This window comes from Danio rerio, chromosome 13 (genome assembly GCF_049306965.1).
Source record: "Danio rerio strain Tuebingen ecotype United States chromosome 13, GRCz12tu, whole genome shotgun sequence".
Taxonomy (NCBI): Eukaryota; Metazoa; Chordata; class Actinopteri; order Cypriniformes; family Danionidae; genus Danio; species Danio rerio.
The window spans coordinates 34086249-34108759 of NC_133188.1; the positions used below are offsets into that span (position 1 = coordinate 34086249).

A 22511-nucleotide genomic window follows, 5' to 3' on the forward strand; every position below is an offset into this window, starting at 1 on the left:
ACCAGTTGTTGTCAGTCGCATGCAGAAGACAATTCATTTAAATGTATTGCACATATTTAACCACAATAGCATTTGCCAGGGGACAAATATGCTGCCCTTGATTTCATTTAGCACAACTAGAATTACAAGAAACAGTCTACATCCACATAAATAGTCTCTACCTAACAAAAATGTGGCACTAAAAAAAATAAGAAAACTATAATTGTGTAGCTCTAACATCTTACTTATGTCCTTGTCCAGTTACAAAATGTTTCATCACCTAATAAAACAGTGATTTGGATGAATCAAGTGAACCAATAATTTAGTCAATTATACATGAACACAATTGCTCACCTAATTTCATAATAAATTATCTGTCTGAAGAACCATCGACACTATTACTAAACATTTATTACTTTTTATTACTCTTTATTACTCTCACATCTGTGATTACTACTCACATCTGTGAGGCTTAAATGAAAGGGATCGAATTCAGTCAATATTAATGACAGGAAATCAGAAACTGAATGGAGCATTTCTAAAATACATTGTAAGTATTGCTGTAAAATGGACAGTATTACTGGCAATTTTGGTTGTCGGAAATACTGTGAAATTTATAAGCGCACTGCAAATTAACAATTACTACAGCATAGTTGTAATAGTTAATTTACAGTGCACTTGTAAAATTGACCAAATAATAATGTAAAAATTCCCAGTAATACTGTAAAATGCACCAACACACTGTAAATGAATACTTACATTTGCACTTTAAAACTACAGCACAGTTGTAATTGTTAGTTTACAGCATACTTGTAAATTTGACCAAATAATAATGTAAAAATTCCCAGTAATACTGTAAAATGCACCAACACACTGTGAATGAACAATTACATTTGCACTGTAAAACTACAGCACAGTTGTAACTGTTAAATTACAGCGCACATGTAAATTTTACCAGTAATACTGTAACTTTTACAGCAATGTTTTTTTACAGTGTACATTATAAGGGGAGTACTTTTTAAGTGATAAATTTCAGGTACTTTCACTTTTAATATATCTCCAAAAAACAAAATGGCTTCAACAAAAAATAAACAGCAAGTTTGTAACAACATGAGGGTCAGTAAATAATCACAGACATTTCATTGTTGAGTCAACTGCATTATAAATTGGGAATTACTCATAACTTGTATAAAATGCATGAGCAATTTTTCAAAGATTCTTACAGCAGTGGGCTTTCGGTATTTCCCACTCCGTTTTATCAGAGTTCAAATGGCTTGATCCTGTGGGAGAATAGTGACAATGAACCAGGAATTTCCAGGAGTGGCATAAGAACCGGGAAGTCCCTCAGAGGGAGTATATAATGACAACCGGCACTTCAGCTTTCACACACAGTAAAACTTTCATCATGACACAGATAGCTTATACTTTGTTGGCTTTGAACCTCTGCTTTATCTTAACAGGTGAGTAAATCGAAACTGACAAATTACAGTAGACACCCAAACTATAATCTAAAACAGTAACTGAACCTGCTGGATTATACGTTTATATGCTGAGCTGGTAAACTTTTACTTAATTACGTCTTATTAAATCAGTGTATAAACTAGATTAACACAATTAATAATAAATTATAATAATTGTAATGCAATTTAATTATACACTGCCAATGCTAATTTGGGGTTAATAAGGTTTTTGAGGAGTATGATCACTTGATAAAAACACAATAAAATTACTAGCTTTTATTTTATAGTTTATAGTATTTAATTGGTAGCTTTATATTTTGATTAGCAGATTTTATTTTAAACAATATAAAAGAAATAAAAAAAACTCATACTATAATCATTGTTGATAATTGTGCTGCTTTTTTAGGATTCTTTGATATACAATTCATTACAACTTAAAAAAAAATAAAAAAATCTATTAAAATCTCTTACTGACAATTTTGATCAATTTAATGCACGGTTGCTAAATAAAATACATTTAGTAACAGCTTAAATCAGGGAACATATTTACTAGTTATTAAACATTTTATCTTAATAAACTCCTATTTATTAAATGGTGGGAGTAAAATGGTTGTTGCTAAGGCATGGGGTTAATAGATTTAATATTTTCTATAAATATCCTAATTGTTTTGTGCTACCAAAAAAATCGTACTGACATAAATACATTTAAACAGTAATGTTTTGCTAAAAGTATTATTATTTGTTACCGTTGTGTTATATCATGTATGTTTTTTTTTTTTTGTTTAACTTCCTCTTTTTTCCAAAATACAGCTCAAGTAGTAGAGAGTCAACATGTCCCAAAGACCTGTCAGTGTCCACAAGTCCAAAAAAGAGTCCGGGGGCCATTTTCAGACTTGAGAATCACTCCAAAAGGGCCAAGCTGCTTACAGAATGAAATCATGTAAGCACTTCCCATTTGTTTTATTTTGCTTCATAAGACTGTACACATATAGCATGTGCACTACTGCATTTACATTACTACTTACATTTACATTACTGTTATTCTTTGTATTTTTCTAGAGTCACACCGAAGAAGACCAATAAACCGGTATGTCTTAGTCCGGAGGGTCCTCAAGGCAAAAGTCTAATGAAATGTTGGAACAGGTAATAGATTGTTATCACTAACAGGAGTCGCACAGCGTATCCAAACATCACTTACTACCACAAATATCATGGTGGTCTGCATGTCCTTATCTGCTGCTCTGTAAGTCAACTAAATGTTTTTTTTTTTTTTTTTTTGTAGGACGCAAAAGGCTGGCATAAACCACAAAATATGCTTACGGCCAAGGCAAAGAAAGGGGAAGCAGGTTAAATCTAAGAAGATCACGTCTTAACCTCACCTATGTAGGCAAACCAATTTTACAAGCAATCTCTAGAAGAGAAATCTCTTCAAAGTCAGTGCAAATGCAGTGGTGCTGCTCTACTCTTATATGCACCAAACAAGCCAAGAACATAAGAAAAAGTAGATTCAGACGTGTGCACATATGGAGGGCAAAGGGACAGTATTTAAAGAAGGCATGTTACAACAAGGGTAACATTAAACCTTGTCATGTTAGACATGGATGAGCTAAACCCTGCTATGCAGGTCTATACTGGACAGTTGAAGATGCTATGTTTATATTAAATGTATATAGAGATTATGTGAGAACAAATATTTTAGTTTACAATGTAAAATTAACTAATATAATAAAATATGAACTTCCAAAAGGGTGTGTCTGTGTGTCTGATTGTTTTCTTTTTGAAATTTTATGGAAAATATAAGCTTGTCGGATCTACAGTGCTCAGCATAATTGAGTACAACCCATTTTGAAAATGATTATTTTGTATCCATTCCTTAGTGAATATAGTCAATGTATTTTGGCGCTTTTAAACAAAACAAATTTATTAAAACATACATATTTATTAAAATAATATTTTAGTCTCCCAACATATTTAGAAATTAAAATAATTCAATTAAATTCTAGCAAAAAAAATATTGCAAAAAAAAAATTACAACCTACAAAATTACAAAAAAAAAAAAAAAAAAGTTTATTTTTTTCTTGTATTTAATATTTTTCTATAACATATAAATTTGGGTGTACTAGTCTTTATACTGCCATCGTAAGTAATTTTGTTAGATAAGCTACAGATCTGGCTTCAGTATACTGACTAATCTAATGTATGCACAAATATAATATTGTATAGCTTCCTATTAAAAATATGAATTTAAAAGATAGATTTGTGAGGGGTGTACAGTATATATGCGGAGCACTGTATATACCTAGTCAAACACTTAATAATTACTTTTGACAACATAAATAAATGTACTGATTTAGCCATTGTAAAACTATAATTTACATGATACTACATGAAGCACATGGTTATCTAATAAAAAGTATGCTATTTTTATTTTTGTTGGTTTCTTTTAAATTACAATAAGTCTACTATAACCGCATTTCTTCAGTGTTTGAAACAACTTCCAACAGATTCCTTCTAATCTGCACAAATACGAAGTACGTCATCTGCTTTTACCCAGAGAAAATATCAAATGTCTAAATATTCTTATATAAAGAATGATGAACAAAGTTCTTTTGTATTTGTATACAATATGCTAATTTAAGAATTAGTTTTTCTTTTCTTTTTTTTTTTTTTGCAATGCATGTTACATTTAATGCCATGACTTTATATAATTAGAAATTTGAGCTTGGGTTAGTTCATAAGACTTAATGTGGAAGCTTGAATCAAAACTTTTAAAGTACTTTTTAAATGCACAAAAGTTGGGATGAATTATTATGGTATGGTAGAAAGCCATGTCATGACAAGATGAATTTTCCATCATATCAAACTATTTGAATTTGGGCATGAGTGGGCATGATATGATAAACAATACTGCTGCTTTCTCAATAAACCCCTAAAAACATAATCAACCTTTATCTACATCTTGTGAACACAGGCAGTTTCTTATCAGATTTCATTTGTATTTTAATGCTAAATTGTTTATTTAGAGTTTTTTAATTCAGCATGAGGGAAAAAAAAACATAAAATGCAAAACTTCTTAAATGTCTCTCTGTATTTATAGTCACCTAATGTCAAATGCTTAGGTTTCCTTTAAAAAAAAACACTTTTACAATAGTCAAAGTAATAATCAAACCCTTTTAAATGATTTTATAAATAACCATTTGCAAAGATTAATTTTCATTATAATTAATTTTAGATTTAAGTTATTCATAAAACCTGTCTAAATTAATTCACAGAAGTCATAGAATTGTCTTGAAAGAGCTAAAGAATTCACCATTCAGCAAGAAAAACTTATTCTAAAATTCCTAAATTATAGCCACTCAAAATAATAGCGTCTCAAACCATAAAAGCAATCTTTGCAAGGTGCGCACACAGGTATTGAGAAATCACTTGTCTTGAAGCATTTACTAGAAACCATGTGACTCTTATCCTGCTTAATATGGAAAAACAGGAAACGCATAAATGGAAAAGTGAAAAACAAGGAGGACAGTTCAGTGCACACTTGAGAAAGACAGACAAACAGAAATGGCTTTCAAAACTCTGCAAGCAAGTGTCAAAGTCCTGCTCCTGCTCTCAGTCTGTTCACACTTTATCTCAGGTACAGTAGCATTTGAAAACTTATCAGGGCTGTTTACAGATTTCTGCCAGATACTGGTCATGGAGGTGATGTTGAAATGCATGTTTTTTATTTCTGAAATCGTCTTTAGTTAAAATGACAGCTGCAACATTCATCCGAGAAAAATGTGAGTGTGTTAAGGAGGCTGGAGCAGTGCAGTGGAGAAAAATCACAGACTACACAATCACTCCGAAAAATCCTCTTTGCAACAAGGTTCAAATCAAGTGAGTACAGAAGCGCACTCTCTCACATTTATGAATACGGTGGATTTTAAAATGTTTAATCCATTACATGAAGGCATGTACTGTAAAAAATAAAAATATCTAAATGTGGTGATTCATTTGCAATTTTATCAGATGATATTCTTAGTTTAAATTAAAATTCTGTCATCATCCGTCACCCTCATGTCCTTCAATACTCTTTTTTTTTTATGTGCAACACAAAAGCTGTTGTGTCAAATGCTTTAAAAGTGCTTGGTGATTACTGGCTCACTGGGAGCCACAAATTGAGACATGAATTTTGTATATTGATAATATATTAATTACCATGCAATTGCAACCTTTTAAACATTTAGCAATTAATTAATGCGAATGTGTCAGGATGTTACACAATATTTCATGTTGAGACGCATCACAAGAAATAATTTAACTGAAGGGAAGCCAGGTCATGGCAAGATGAGTTTTTCGTCATTTTGCAGATTGAATTTAGGCATGAGTGGGCATGCTATGATAAACAATCCCACTTTACTCTCTCAAGAAACTCTGGAAATATTAGCTTTCTTATCTAATAATCTATGTCATTTTCCAGTGGTGTTTTAATGCTAAATGGCTTATTCTGTAGATAGAAAGAAAAAAATAACACTAAATTAAAAAATTCTCAAAATGTTGTGCTGAATCTCTGCTCATTGTATCATTGCTCGCAAAGTAGTGCGACACGAGTTAAATGCCTCTGATCAAATGTTGTTGTATGTTAATGCCTGCAATAGATTGCACATATCTGACAACATGCTGATCTCCTCCACAGACTCCAGTTGTCAAATAAAGAAGTGTGTCTAAATCCAGAGTCCAAGCAGGGGAAAAAACTGCAGAAATGCTGGCAAAAGTAAGTGAATGTACAGGCTGACCTTAAAGGTTCTACAAATATGTAGGCCCACACAGAAGCTGCATGTGCAGAAATCAGCAGATACTCTGCAGATTTTTAACCAGTCACAGAATCTATTTTATTTGCTAATCTAAATGTGTGTAAATAAATATATTTGTTCAGTTTTAAATAAATTTTAGCAATGTTTATATGAGTAACTTACTATACAGTTTGTAAAGTAATATTTGCTGTCTTTTAGTAGATACAGTGCTCAGCATAAATAAATACACCCCTCACAAATCTATCTTTTAAATTCATATTTTTAATAGGAAGCTATACAAAATTATATTTGTGCACATACATTAGATTAGTCATTACTGAAGCCAAATATGAATTTTATCTAACAAAATAACGTATGATAGCGGTATAAAAACTAGTACACCCAAATTTACTTGTTATGGAAAAATATTAAATACAAACTTTAAAAAGAGAAAACATCAAGAGAAACAAACAAAAAAAAATTAGAAAAAAATAGTTAAAATTGTAAGTTATTTATTTTTGCAATGTTCTGCTTAAATTTTATTGTATTATCTTTCACTTTCCAAATATGTTTGGTGACTAAAATGTTCTTTTAATAAATATATCTGCTTTATAAATCTGTTTTGTTTAAATGCACCCAAGTACATTGCCTATACTCACTGAGAAAATTGATAAAATATTCATTTTTAAAACAGGGTGTACTCAATTATGCTGGGTACTGTATATCATACAATGTTTTTTATCAAAAAATCTAATTAGATTTGCATTGTAAACCTTAAACTTAGTAAGTCATTGTTTATGCAAGTCATTTTTTATTTCATGTTTTCAGTTTTTTTGTTACTTTACACCCAAAATCATTCTGAATAAATCTGCAGAATTAAAAAAAAATAATACTGTGCAGAAGAAACAAATAATGTCCGCAGATTCCGCCTGACCCTGTATATGTATAAATTAAGAACACTTATTTTGAAACTCAAAATTTAAAATGTGTGCAACACTGACACTCTGTGGCAGGACAAATCACTAACATGAACATACAGAGGATTTAACATCCATACAAAAGACAAAAAATATTTATAACATACTTATATTGTACACTATATTAACAAATAAAAAAAGCATGAAACAATTAATGCCATATGTGACACTAGAAGCTCATGGTTTACAGATTGTATGCATTGTAGCTGTTGCTGATACTTTCAGAAAGGGCTGAGTCAGGAAAAAATCAGTCTCTTGGGAATATTAAGTGTCACATTGCTGTTAATGGTGTAAACTGATTTAAATTGGAGATTTTTTTTGCCTGCTCAGCTCAGAGCCTTTCCCAAATAATTAAACCCTTTCATTGTTCTATTGTCTAGAATTAACTTCAACCCACAGAGGAAGAAGGTCTGTCTGACGATCAAGAAGAATGCACCAAAAAGACTCAAGAAGCTTTAATTTAACAATTCTGTTACTGTGTGTTCTGTATTGTAATACATAATAATTTACCTTGTCTGTTTTTTATTTGTTCAAATATATATTATTATGTAGATTAAATTTGTAAATACATTTTTGTGCTGTTATTTTCTAATAAAACCTTAAACCTATACGTGTTTGCATATTGGATGTGACTATAACATATAATATAACATATAATAATAATAATAATATTAATGGGCTGCACAGTGGCACAGTGGGTAGCACGATCGTCTCACAGCAAGAAGGTCACTGGTTCGAGTCTTGACTGGTTCAGTTGGCATTTCTGTTTGTAGTTTGCATGTTCTCCCGGTGTTGGCGTGGGTTTCCTCCGGGTACTACGGTTTACCCCACAGTCCAAAGACATGCCCTATGGGTGAATTGGGTAAGCTAAATTGTCTGTGGTGTATGTTTGTAAATAAGTGTGTATGGATGTTTCCCAGTCATGGGTTGCAGTTGGAAGGGCATCAGCTGCGTAAAATATATGCTGGATAAGTTGGCGGTTCATTCCGGCGGTTCTTATCAAATTGTGGCGACCCCAGATTAATAAAGGGACTAAGCCAAAATGAACATGAATGAATGAATAATAATAACAATGCAAAAACATAAAATTAAAAATACAAATTCCACAACGAGTCTAAATAGGCATGTGTTCATATAATTAAAATCAACATAAAACATGAGAAGTATTTAAATATTCTATGACCTAACCCCACCTCTGTCTATGACCATTTTCATAAATTATTAATTTCCTCTTTGTGAGAAAACGCCATCAAAATATGCACAATCAACAATGTCCACCAGAAAGAAAGAAAACACCCCTAAAAATGCATTAGACTGATTTAAAACCAAGAGGTCCTGTCTAGAGATGCTCTCCACCTGCATAAAGAAATTACAACACGAAACCCCCCTGCCCACCCAATCAATTACTGAAAACCAGCTGTGGCTACCAGCTGCACGAATACATCAAGCAAAGAGTCCTTAACCACTTCTGGATTTATTTATGGCTATTTTGCACAAATTGGACAGGAATTTGGAAGACAGGCAAAATACAAAGTTCCATATAGACTGATATCTGATTTGCTTCCATCATGAAACATGCAAACATTACAAACATATTACAGTAGTGCAAATCGACTGCAAATGTGGTTTACAGAAGCTTCGCTCAAATACAGTTTATTTGAACAACTGTTTAAAATCACACACCTGATAACAGCTTCAGAAGAAGTCAAGGTAGCCTTCAAATGAAGACACTAGTAGTGCATAGAGGCGGCTCACCTGCAGAAATTATTCAGAAACACACCTCATGTAAAACAATTGTCATTAATAATGCACTCATTATCATTTGTCACATTCTGTTCTCCTTACCATCTCGTGAAACGCCGTCCCTTTGTAAGAGTCGACAGAGCCCAGCTGTTTTGCAAGGCGCAACCTCTTATCTTCCACTCCACTCTTTTCACTTCACCCTGCCGCTTCCTCGGGGAAAAGACGGTCAAAATAATGCTGCTTCTTGAGAAGACTGACAGCAGTGTAAACCAATCACACACGCCTCTGAGTACACGAGCCAATCAAAGAAGTTCGAGGGCGGGAATTGTCTACGGTTGCCCTGGGAAACGCTAGGTCCGTTCGCACCAATATTAGCATGTCTGTGAGATAATTATCAGGAGTCTTGCGATAACCACGAGACAATTTAGCTGCTAATGAAAGGGTGCTGCTAAATTGTGTTCAGCCCACCTGTCATATTAAAACTTCATTAAGCTGTAGGGTTTTCATCCTTTTAATGCTGTACTTGAAAATAAAATGTGTAAGGATTTACATTTACAAGTACAACGCAACATTTGAACGTTCATTTTAATCTTATTAGTGGGAAGACAGGCTTCCTGTTTTTTTAACTCAGTCTGAGAATAAAGTATCATCTAGGAAAATATGACACCAAAAGGTCGACAAAAATATTTGAGGAAGTCGCTGCTTTGAGCTGCCAAGACACTTCCCCCATGGGAAGAGGAAGACGTATTTGTTTTAAAGAGGAAATTATTATATTAACGGAACTGCTGACTAATTATGCATTTAGAAACATCTATCTCTAAACTAATCAAATACTCAAAATATTTCACTTAGCAGTGAAAACTAATATAGTAATCATCAAATAAGTCTCAGATGTGATACACTAAAAATACTGGATCATTTCAATCCAAAATTGGGCAAAATGTGACAAACCCAACCATATAAAATTAAACATGGCAATTCAATTTAGTTCAAATATTTACAAAGTGGTTGTTTTTGGTCATATTTAAAATAATTTGGGTTAAATGATCCACTATTTGTTCTTTGTTCATTGTTCTTGACCCAACATTTTTTAGAGTTGCTATTCAGAAAGTAAACTTAAAAGACATACAGTAATAAGATATAATTTTCATGTAAAGATTTAGATTGGCTGATCAATGTGGCTATTAGATGTACAGTTAGTTCCAGGCAGCATTCACCATTACAATTTCATATGGCCTTGCCAGATAATCTTGCTTGCATTACTTTTCTAAAACAGCAAATATATACATATACACACACACACACACACACACACACACACACACACATATATATATATATATATTCTCTTGTTATTCTTACTCCGATAGGAGATTCATCAAACTAATATACCCTACAGTTAAAGTGTCTTAGATGTAATCCAAGTAAGTACCACCTCCAAAAAAAGTTTTCACACCAAAAAAGTTCTCCAAGCACCATTATAATGAACAGTATACAGTATTTATTTATTTATAATTTTTTTTTAAAGGGGTGTTCAAGAATGTAATTTTAAGGCTTGGTTGTGTTTATAAGATGCAAAGCAATGTGTGCTCATGTTTCACTTGAAGGTAATCACGTTGTTTTTCATATATCTCACTTTGATTAAAACAGCTACTCAGCAAACATGAAAATGACTGTCAAATTTCCTAGTTTCTCTGAAAGGCCCACCCTTAAGTGACTCTGTTTGGTCAATGTCATAATGTGCTGCTATTCGCGGATTGGCTCAACGTCACGCCCGTAAAAGCATGCGCTTTTCTGCTGTGTAAACAATCAGTCAACCTCCTGCCTGCTCTCTTAAATAAAATCTGACAAGTGTCTGTAACGAGTGAAAATGGGGTGCGGCTCCTTTAAGAGCGTTTGTCATTGTGTGTGCGTGTGAATGTTGTCTGCGTCTATGTGTGTGTGTGTGTGTGTGTTTGTGTGAGTGAATGTGTGAACTCTCTGTAACAAGCGTATGTGCATGGAGTTTTTTTTCTTTTTCTCTGATGCTCGGATTAAGTTATTTTCTGTAATATATCATGACAGAAGAATAAAGCACAAGATGTGGGATGCTACCTGTGTGAGCCTTGATTTGTTTTTCTGCTGCTACCACGAGTCAGGTGAGCTATCCTGTAATTTTTTTAACTCTATGCATTACACGACGCCTTTCACATGTATCCGGAATATGCATGTGTAAGTAACATGAATCATCCACATATCTTTTGCGACTTAATTATCTGAGATGTGAAACGCATGGAAAAGCTCCCTAAAGACAATCAATGCAGTCGCGCACACACATAAGAGACACGAACGTGCTGGTGGAGTGTGTGTGTGTGTGTGTTTACAGCAGTTTGAATGATTTAACAAATAAAAACACTTACAGGTTGTAGTTCACAGCTTCTGCTTTGAGGAGATTTTAGCCGAATCCAGCACTGAACTGGGCGAGATTCTGGAAGCTGTTTTGTCAAATCATGCTTGCTGTGTATTTTGTAGTTCTCTGGAGCATCATAATTAATATTGAACTGTAAGCACTTCTGTCTTTGTGTCGTGTTCTTTGGAAGCCCAAATACAGAAACAGATGAAACTCTGTGGAAACAGCAGTGTTTGGACGCATTGTTAGCTTCATCTCTGCTATAACGTTACAGCTCCTCTGGCCGCAGCCCTTATCTGCGCAGTGTGCGTGCGCAGTAAACGAACCTTTGTGATCTCAGAGGGGGCGGAAGTATTTTTTGTAGTCCCCAAAATTCGTTCATTGTAGGCTTTGCTAAGCTAACTCTGTAAAAACCAAGGTCTCCCTTTGCATTGAACTTAGAACTTATTACATTCAGAGATGTTGTTTATGTTCACACAGCTACATTACACACCAACTAAAGTTTAAAATATGATATCATTGTGGACCACCCCTTTAACTCAGTCATTGACACTGACCAAGCATAAATCTATTTAAAAAGAAAAAAAAAGCTAACTATTTTCTTGTTATTTTCCAACTTTGTTTTTAAAATGATCTCTAGAAAGCACTTATTCTTTCCCTTGCTCTGTAAAACAAACACACACAAACATCTTTTTTTGTTTGTTTCTTCTCTCTATAGTCAGCGTACAATATTTCTTCAAAAAATTGTAATTATTTCCCAAAAAGTGCACAAATTATCAGTTGGATTATCATGTCTGTTGCAAGGTCCGTTTATCCCATTGGAAGCAAACTAATCTCACATTTCATTTGAACAAAAAAAGATACTAATATCAAATAATGTGAAACATTGAAATGAAATGTTTCCACAGAAGCACAAATAAAACTGTACTTCTGCTATTGGAATGGAAAACATTGTCCCAGTTCACCACAGAAAAACATGAATCATTCCAGCAGTGACTTCATCCAAAACATTTATTTAAAACAGCATAAAAATATCTTTGTAAATTCTAAAAAAAATAATAATAATAAAAAATTCTAATTACATCATTTAAGAGTAAAAGGCTTACGGGTTTTCCCCAGAGCCTTCATTTTTAATTTGAACATCATTTTGAGTTCTTATAAGGGATTAAGAGGGAAGATCAAGTAAAATAAGTGGATTTCTATTTGATGATGGCTTAGCTTTATTTGAGTTTGTAGCCTAATTCTTCTTATTGGTGTAGCGAGAATCATTGCCTGACCCATTGATGTTCATAGATTTTTCACTCCAGTTCTTTTCAACAGTGCTATTTCTGCTTTGTGACTCTCCATTAGCAAATGGCAGTAAACCGCTGCAGCTATTCAATAAACACAATAAAACCACAACAAAACATGCAAATCATTTATTTAGTGAACAATTGTCATTAAGTCTGTGAAGTATAATACACATGATGGCTGCATATCTTATGTTACTCAAGTATTGAAGATGTTGAAGTCATCTATACAGGTTAATGGAGAGGACTAATGCCTTGGGGGTTGTTGTTCAGTCTTTAGGCTTAAAACCTTCTCGTCTGGGTCAGTAAATGATGAATGGAATCTCTTAATTGTATTGACGTATGAAGACGGATGGATGGATGGATGGATGGATGCAGGAGACCCAGGCTTAAGGTTACAGACTGGAATAAAAAGCAGTTCTCTTTTTTTTTCCAGCAGCTCACTCTTTTAAAAGAAAGATGTTAAAGATTATAAGCATATATTTGTTTTCAGTGTGTCTCAAGTATGATTTCCTAAAATGTTTGTGGTTTAAACACTGCCCTAAAATGGATGCTGCTCACAAACATATGGATTTGAAATGCCATTTTGGGTTTATGTTCACTATGTTTAAAATGACAATGTGCCTTTGTGAAGACTTAATGGAGTTTTTTTTTTAATGATCTGATGCCTAAAGGGTTTATTTATTTGATGTTACCACATGTAGCAACTTTTAAATCACTACGAGTTTGAACAGTGTGTTTGCTTTTGATCTGCTGTTAAATTTGTACATTACAAATTATTGCAATGTGGTAAAAAACGTGGTTTATAAACAAATAATTTACAAAACAATGAAATTGTTTTTAAAAAGTGCTATTTGAAATTTTCTACACAATTTCAACATTGATAATGATTATATATGTTTTTGAGCAAAAAATATAAAATATGTTCAAATAGAAAATAGTTATTTTGGATCATATTAATTTAGAAGTCGCACTACTCATATTACTGTTTACTTATATTTACATTATTCATAGCCTCTCCCCATTAAGCTGCATTTATCAGAGTAAAAAAAGTAATTGAAAAATTTATAAATAAGAATAATTAGGTTATATTATAACTGTTTAACCATTTTTTTCCTAATAAATGCATCCTTAATGAGCATAAGAGATTTATTAATTAATTAAATCCTAAAGGGGAATGCTTTATAACTCTTTGAGTCTGAACCCTTATGTTGAGTTCAGACTGCACGATTTTCAAAGTAGTCGTGTCATGGTTTTCACACTTTATGACTATCTGGGGTAGTGTTCCATTGCTGCTGTTTACACTGCAAGATGGATTGGCAACAGGGGGTTTCACACTGCATGACTTTACAATAGGAAGAATTGCCGACAACTTTGTCTCAGTCCACAAACCATGTCTCAAAACCAAACATATACGAGTGATATGGAAACAACGAGGTTGCATAGTATATATTTTGGTATTAACTACATAATGTGAAAGAAGTTTTTAGTGGGGTAGAAAATGCACTTATTTTGCTCACCTGGGTTTTGAAGGGATTTAACAATTTCTCTTACATTTTTTTCATTTCAACCCGGTTTCACCCAGATCACAATTCACATGGAAGAACTGAATCACTGGTCCAGAAATTTAGCATGTCATTAAGCATGTTGACTTATCTGCGATTTTTCCAGATCCCCTCTTTGATAGTTCACACTGTGTGATTGTTTCTCATTTCAGGCATTTGATGGCGATTTCTCAAAACCTTTCAGCAAGACAAAATCGTGGCTAAAATCAGTATGAACTCTGCATTAGTCTTTAATTCAAATTGTGTTATTTTGGTGACTGTCACTTTAAATTCAAATAAGATTTAAATGAGATTGTGCTCTTTCCAAAAGAGGGCGGAACTACAAACGCCTATGTGTGAGTGGCTGCACCCGAAACCGCATACTTCCATACTATATAGTACGCTAAAAACAGTATGCGAGCCGAGTAGTATGTCCCAATTCATAGAATTTGAAAATCAGTATGTGAAAAGTACCTAGATGACTTACCACTTCCCGCGAGATTCTGAAGTGTATCCCCTGCAAGCTACGCTATCCCATGATGCCCTGTGAGAGAATTCATGAATACAGCAACGCAACTAAGTAGGTAGGTCCTGTGACCATGACAAAATGGTGGATTTAGTACGTCCAAATTCCATTCATACCTTTTAAATTCATACTGCATAGAACAGTGGTTCTCAAACTTTTTTCATCAAGCACCACCTTAGAAAAAAATTGTCTCTCCAAGTACCACCATAATGAGCAGTATTGAAAACAGTGGCATAGTAGGCCCAGTAAAGCAGCTACGGCTCTGCACAGTTCTAAAACGTGGCAGATTAATTCCTATTATTAAGAAAATTTATTATTGTCAGCCTGATCGTAAATAGTTTGAACGTAAACACTGTACTGTGCTTATATGTAAACAAACAAACAAACAAACTAAAAAGTCAACTTTTAAATTAAAATGTGCTTTTAAAAGTTAAAAATGGTAGGTTAATGTTCGTAAAAAGTACAAAGAAAAGTGCTGTACTTAAATGTAAAGTATTAACATATAGTAGCCAATTCATGAACACCTGGAAATGTTGCCATTTTGAAATATATGGAGCATATACATATGACACATTTGATATATGCGCGTACCACTAGATGGAAGCCTGCGTACCACAGTTTGAGAATCACTGTTATAGAACATTCTTTTCTAATGATTGAGTAGTAAATTCAAATGCATTACCTACTGAGTAGTAGGCGGTTTCGGACGCAGCCAGTGTCTCAGAAGAAGGCAGTCTATGAAGATTACAATGTTCATTTGTACATCCTAAAACTCAACATTTATAATCCTCTTAGTCGCTGATATTATCTTTAGCTGGTGTAAACTCTAATACCAGACGGCTGCTTCTCACTCAGGGCTTTTCCTCAGATGACATGTACAAAGGAAGAATGTCAATCAAAGTGTTTCTGCAGACTGTTTTCATCAAGTGTGATTATAAATAATGGGATTAATTCATTTTTACCATTTAAGGCTGACTATATTAACACACTGTTGCCACACAACTGTGTTTAAACCCCTTGTAAAAGTAATTTTGTATTTGTTTCTTTGTTTTAAATGATGTTAGTGTAATGCATGTTAAACCAATTTCTTCATTTATGACCATGTCTCAGTACATAAAAACATTTTGCTCATGAAGAAGAGGCATTAATGTATTCATTTTTCACCAGCATATGATGCCACATCACTCACACTTACAGTGTAATCATTGGTGCTTTATCTGATGTGGTCTCCTCTGATTCCACCTCATGATATTCTTCCATTTCAGTATCATTACTTCTGAGGCTCTTAATAAAGTGCACATTCCTTCTGTCTGTTTGTCTTTTCTTGTGTTGACCATTCTTCAATGACTGATCCCTGTCTGTTAAGTCATGAATTCGGCTGTTGTTAGGAATAAAAGATGCTCTTTTGCCGGAGATGACGTTAAAGAAAGAGAACGTGTCTTCAGAGTCTCCTCTATCTTTGACACAGACAGAAGACAGAGCCGGGTCACCATAGAAAACTCTGGACTCTTTAGGCACATCTGACTTCTTTTTTTTGCTCAGTATGAAGTTAAAGAATCCGGTCACAACCAGCATAATCCCTGTAAAGAAAAAAGCAAATGTTTCTTAGTTCATTTTAACTTGTAAACCACCAGTCAAAAGTTTGGAAACAATGAGAAACATTAATGGACTTCATGAAGACCGCATTTATTTCATTAAAGAAAACGTGGTAAAAATAGTTACTAGTAGTAGTATTATTGTAACTATTAAATCTTAATATAATTTCAGCTTAAAAATAAGTGCGTCTTACACTGAAAACAAATGACACTTTGAACCAACATACAAAATTACTGTAATTTGTTACAGCCACAACTTTGATTAAAAAAATTAAAATTTCATTCAAAAAATGTAATTGTAGTCAAGAAAAAAATTGCATTCACGCATAGTAAAAATATTGTTTAATATAAAGATACTAAATAATTTTTTAACTATATTACCAAGTAAAAACCTTAATTAAATAACCCAGATCAAAGTATCATTTTGCTTAGGACCAACCAAAAAAATAATAATTTGCTGTAATTTGTTACAGCTAAATTTCAGTCAGTCATTCATTTTCTCTTTGGCTTAGTCCCTTTATTAATCTGGGGTCACCACATCTTATCCAGAACTTATCCAGCACGTTTTTTTTATGCTGCAGTTGCCCTTTCAGCCGAAACCCATCTCTGGGAAACATCCATACAGACTCATTCACATTCATACACTACGGACAATTTAGCCAACCCAATTCACCTGTACCACATGTTTCTGGACTATAGGGAAAACCGGAGCACCCCATAGGAAACTCATGGGAACACAGGGAGAACAGCACCTTCTTGCTGTGAGGCGACAGCACTACCTACTGCGCCACTGCGTCACCCACACAAAATCAAAAATATATTTTAATATTAATCAAAATAAATTAAAAATACATTCAGTCAAAGGTAAAGATGATGAATTAATTGATGAATTAATTGAATTACCATGGTACAACTTACTTGTAGTTGTGCTAAACTATTATAAAAACATATGTTGTTAGTCTATGCTATCACTATAAACTATCTGCTGGTGCTTTCAGTATGACTATTATATGTCATGGTAACAACAAAATACACATCAGAAGTACATCAGAAGTACATAAAAACTGAAAGCACATAAACAGTACCTATTTTCATGTGGTCACACAACATAAAAATAGCTGTTTTAAAGTAAACATATTATTTTGAGAAAAACTGGGTGGTTTTTACATGCTCTTGGATTCACAAATGAATTATTCAGCAATCAAATTTAATATGGAAATTACTAAACATTGTTCCCTTTTAGCATATATTAACATATTTAATTGGTTTCATTTACAGTTTAGCTTAATTAATTGGTGAAATATATTATTCTTTTTTAAATATTATTATTATATTTTAAACTAAAGTATCAATTCATACATTTATTAATATATTTTCATATATTTTTTACACAATAAAGTGAGGCACCTGGAATCACAGCATGCCATACAAGCACCGGATGCAGGAAACACATCACAGACATCATTGTGTAGTACAGGAATTTTTGAAAACCTCCAACTTTGGCCATCTTCTTCCAAAGAATGAACATCTTCCAAGTTGGTGGACAACTGCAAGCAAAAATGCAGTTACTATAATGCAGATCACACTGCATCTGCAAATGATTCCTGTGCAATTTGTTCAAACCCACGGAAGACATGTAGCCAACAGAGCGTCAATAAAATAGGCGACTTCAAAAATCATAATCACCAGCGAGGACAGTCTAGGGGAAAAAAACAAAAGCAATGCAGTGGTTTAAAAAAATACTCAACAATTAAGCCAGACAATGGTATAAAAAAGTCAATTTTTTTTGCAAATTCACTTGTTTTGTTGTTTATTTATTTTTAATTTGTATCTATTATTCTTATCATCACTCTCCACTATATCCTAAAAGATACAATAAAGTACAGTCTCGCACGTTTTTACACTAAAAATTCCTGATTCACTATACAGTAACTTAGTTAACTTTATAACAAGTTAACTTTATTGACTTGTTCTTTCTTATTTCTTTTATCCATAGACACAGTACAGGTTCATTACCATTTAGCAGTTATTTGATCATACATTTCAGGCTGTTTATGGTATTCTGGAGTTCATGCATGTGAACAACCACTTTATGTTTAATCCCCATGGAAATCTCTCTCTGTTGTTCATGCAGAACCTCTCTGGTCTGGCCGTGAGCCCAGAAAGAGCAGATCCTCAGGGACAAGAGGCCTGTTTGCCTCCATCTGTGTGTAATTCCCATGAGGTGCTACTGTACTGCCAGCTATAGTTAGAAATGCAGAGACAGTGGGCTTCATGTTCCTGAGGACGATGATCTGTCCTCTGTTTGTTTGTTTAGCAGTTGTGTTCAGCTCCTTGAGGACATTGCCATAGTACCAATAAATCTGTTTGGGCAGACTGTGGTATGGCATCACGTTTATCATTTATGAATTATCTCGGAACACACCACCCTATGACCGGCGTCAAAAACCCTGACAATTCCAGCCAAAGTCAACACTACTGACTAAATACAAAAATGTATGTGTACACAATAGTCATAAAAAAAAAGTCTGGACACACAACACCCCACATCCATAATTTGACAAAACTACAAAGCTATTCTTTATCATTATTATAATAAAAATACAAAGCATAATGTTACAAAGAAAAAAAAGATTACATTCTCTTAAATTAAGACATCTGTATCTGTAAAATTCACTTAGTTGTTCATTGAAGTATAGATGAAAACAGACCTAACATGAAGACAAGTCTGAAAAAACTGCCTATGAATGAAGTTGGTGCTGGTTTTGATACTCACAGGAGATAAACGGCCAAACTGGTGAACTCTCCCTGACTCTGAGTCTCTATACCCACTGCACACAAAACTGACAACACAAACACACAGGACTCATGTTACTGTAACCTCAACCTGCAGGAGTCATAATCAGAGGAGATTAAAGTAGTATTTTGGTCATCACTGTGAAAACTCCTTAACATAACAGAAAACCCACTTGGTTTTCTTGCACAATTGACCAACTATCAATGTATCATTTTAAAACAATGTCTAAGACCCTGCTGAAAACAACAAAAGAAATCATCATAGAAAGTTTTAAAGGTTTCACCAAAAATGATATTAAAACTATACCAAACCTCAAAATTATGACCATTAAAACCAGTATTTTGTTTGTGTGCATGTGTTTTTGGACATTTTCCTTATGGATTTATTGCTTTTAAGTCACCAAATTATCAGAGGAGACCCACATGACCAAAACAGTTTCTATTAAAACTAACATCAATTCCTTTTCTAACTATTAAAACCTAATAAAAAAAATGATGAGACATTTGTAGGCCCACATGTGCAAAAATACGTAGATGTTTAGCCCATTATAAAGCTATGTATTTACTTATGTAAATGTGTGTAAATTTATTTTTATTCAGTTTTTAAATTAATTTCACTAATATTATTATGATATATTAATAGTAATATTCAAATGTTCATATGATTTATTTACAATAAAGATTGTGAAGTAATATTTTCTGCTTTTTAGTAGATTTATATGAGAGATTTACTTTGTTTACCAAATAAGTAGATCTAAATAGAAATAAAAGTTAAAAAGGTATTATTTTTATTTAACAATTTTTTTTAGTTATGATACTTCTAAAATAATTCTGCATAAGTCTGCAGATTTTTTTTTACAAAATTATCTGCAGAAATACCAAAAAAAAATGTCCGCAGATTTTGTCTGGTCCTAGACATTTGTTACACTGCAATGTTAAATTTTCAACATCAAACGTCAGAGAAGAGATGCCTAAATATAATTTAAAGGCATAAATGGAAAAGCATGTGTGCATCATGTACTTTGCTCACCTCATTTACTTTATTTACATGTTTCCATGTTTACATAACACAGATTGTTTTTATGCCTTTTTAAATGTTTATAAGTGTGTTGTTGCCCTTTGTGAACAAGTACATTTTTGATATTATTATTTTTGTGTTAGTATTGTGTTTTTTAAATGTACAACTGTAAAGTATTAATTATGTAATTGTTAAGCATCAACCAAGAAATAATTTAGTTACAGATATCATAACATTAAATCTTATACATAAAAAAGGCTTGCAATTTTGTTTGTGACCACAAGATGTCAGATTTGCCCCATGCACACCGCAGCTGTCCAGTTCACTGTGCAATGCAAAAAATAAATAAATAAATAAATAAAAAGAAAGTTTAAACCTGGCAAATTGAGGGTGGGGATCATAAGCATGAATTAAACATTTACTTCAGATTTGTAAATTGAATACAAACCATTTGATTTTTAATAGTAAAATGTTTAATAGTAATACACTGTAAAACCCAATAAGTTAAGGTAGCTCAAACCATTTGAGGAAACCGATTGCAACAAACCATTTGAGTAAATGAAGCAAATTGAGCACAGTAAAACCCAATAAATAAAGAGAACTCAAACCAACTGAGTACTGTAAAACCCGGTAAGTTAAGGCAACTCAAACCATTTAAGGAAACCGATTGCAACAAACTATTTGAGGTAAAAATGCATCTATGTGAGTATGTCATTACTTTCGATATTGAGTTCAAAACTCTTTTCAAATGAGTAGAATTAACTTTTATTAAATTAAGTCATTTCATTTGATTAAGTTGACTGTTGGGTTTTACAGTGTAATTAACAACACCAGTTGGGAATTAATGCTTAGAAATTAGATTAACATTTATTTTCATTATTAGTGGGAAATATAAAATAATGTTAAATAAAAAAGAACATAGTCTCATTTTTTTTTTCAGAAAACAAAACCCATTATTATTTATTTAAACTGTAATAATGATTGCAGTAACATCTAACAATGCAATCTTTGACAGGAATATCAGTCATCTGTATTTCACTGTTACTCATTAAAAAAAAAAAGTCTTTAAACATTCATTTACTCCCTGTGGTGGATTAGCATATACTGGTGGAAAAAAAAAACTGCAGTTTTTCCGGTTTAAATCAGGTCATGTTGGTAATTAGCACAAGATCCACTACAGATTTCAGAACAACAGTTCCATGGCAAAATAATTCAATGGCTAATGCTAATCTATGTTCTTTACAACTGGTGAAACATGTTTTGGTCACTCTTTCCAATAAGGTTTCATTAGTTAATTTAGTCACTAACATGAACAAATTAGGAACAATACTTGTACAGCATTTATTAATCATAGTTCAACATTTTCTAATGCATTAATAACATTCAAATTTGTGCTTGTTAACATTAGTTAATGCACTGTGAGTTAACATGAATTAACAATGATCTGACTAACGTTGACTAACATAAGTACTGTAATTATTGTTCATTGTTTGTTCATGTTAGTAAATGCATTAACACAATTCCATTATAAAGTGTTACCTATATTTTTATCTTGAAGAATTAGAGGCCAACAAAAAAATAACAAAGATGCAGTCCTACCTGCTGCAGTGGAGATGCCGAGTACTCTGCAGGAACATTCCACAATTACCCACAAAGCTGAGCCCTTCATGGCCGAAATGAGATGCTTTTGCCTTTAGCACATTTGATTACAGCTAATGTTCTCTATCAATAGTTTATTTTTTGACAGTTTAGAAAGAAAGTCAAAGATGGCAGTGCCAGCACAGCTGCATGGTAAGTAATCTGGTATTTTGAGCCGCAGTCTGCATCCCACAGCAGATTTTATGCTAGTAATCAGCCTAACACAATAACAATGACCACCCTCTGCTTGTTTCTGCCACATTCCACCTCTTCTCAAGGTGAGGAGACCAAACACTAAAAAAACTTCTCAGTTAAAGATTACCTGACTAGCCAAAGAGCACAAACAACACATGTTCCCTAAGGGAAAACGCATAATTCTGCACACGACACTAAATGAGTCCTTGATTATGATTTAAAGGTCACATGGAATGCATTATGTTTAAGTTGTTCTCTGACATATACATAGAAGCTGTTTGGTTTAGGTAAGGTTTAGGTAAATAAAATAAAAAAAAATCAATAAACAGCTTTACAAGCTCATGTAGAAACAAGGCCCTAGAATGAAAAGCTCAGTTTTTACCTTATTTGGAAGGGTCATGCATAATAATGAGCTCTGCTCTCAGCTCATATACACTATGAATGACTGACTGACCTCACACTAATAAGTCTGGGGTCGCCACACGGGAATGAACTGCCAACTTATCCAGCATATGTTTTACGCAGCGGATGCCCTTCCAGCTGCAACTCATCTCTGGGAAACATCCATACACACTCATACACTACGGACA

At 33.2% G+C, this 22511-nt stretch overlaps 4 protein-coding genes across 5 annotated transcripts in view; 2 read left to right on the forward strand and 2 right to left on the reverse strand.

The window, feature by feature from the left end:
* The window catches only part of rassf4a (Ras association domain family member 4a), a 35639-nt gene extending 26507 nt beyond the window's left edge, over positions 1-9132 (reverse strand). The window contains exons 1-2 of the mRNA NM_001009985.2: positions 9034-9132; positions 8872-8943 (exon numbers count right to left, since the gene is read on the reverse strand). The gene's annotated coding sequence lies outside the window, so the exon portion shown is untranslated. The remainder of the gene's footprint in view (positions 1-8871; positions 8944-9033) is intronic.
* Positions 1364-3188, forward strand: cxcl-c13b (CXC chemokine 13b). Its single transcript, XM_005156943.6, has 4 exons — positions 1364-1439; positions 2250-2379; positions 2499-2582; positions 2722-3188. Exons 1-4 carry the CDS (start codon positions 1385-1387, stop codon positions 2810-2812), a joined length of 360 nt encoding a protein of 119 aa, XP_005157000.2. The 5' UTR covers positions 1364-1384; the 3' UTR covers positions 2813-3188.
* Positions 4958-8041, forward strand: cxcl18a.1 (chemokine (C-X-C motif) ligand 18a, duplicate 1). The gene is made up of 4 exons (NM_001328090.1): positions 4958-5073; positions 5183-5315; positions 6115-6192; positions 7569-8041. Exons 1-4 carry the CDS (start codon positions 5001-5003, stop codon positions 7645-7647), a joined length of 363 nt encoding a protein of 120 aa, NP_001315019.1. The 5' UTR covers positions 4958-5000; the 3' UTR covers positions 7648-8041.
* Positions 9133-12723: 3591 nt separating the features above from the next.
* Positions 12724-21981, reverse strand: tmem72 (transmembrane protein 72). Of its 2 annotated transcripts, none has more exons than NM_001328086.1 (6): positions 21688-21981; positions 19051-19117; positions 17902-17973; positions 17682-17821; positions 15875-16259; positions 12724-13054 (listed from the first exon to the last, which is right to left on the reverse strand). In NM_001328086.1, exons 1-6 carry the CDS (start codon positions 21755-21757, stop codon positions 12892-12894), a joined length of 897 nt encoding a protein of 298 aa, NP_001315015.1. In that variant the 5' UTR covers positions 21758-21981; the 3' UTR covers positions 12724-12891. The 2 variants fall into 2 exon arrangements, with proteins under 2 accessions (NP_001315015.1, XP_073775747.1); XM_073919646.1 differs by having other exon boundaries at positions 12724-14351.
* Between the last annotated feature and the right edge of the window lie 530 nt (positions 21982-22511).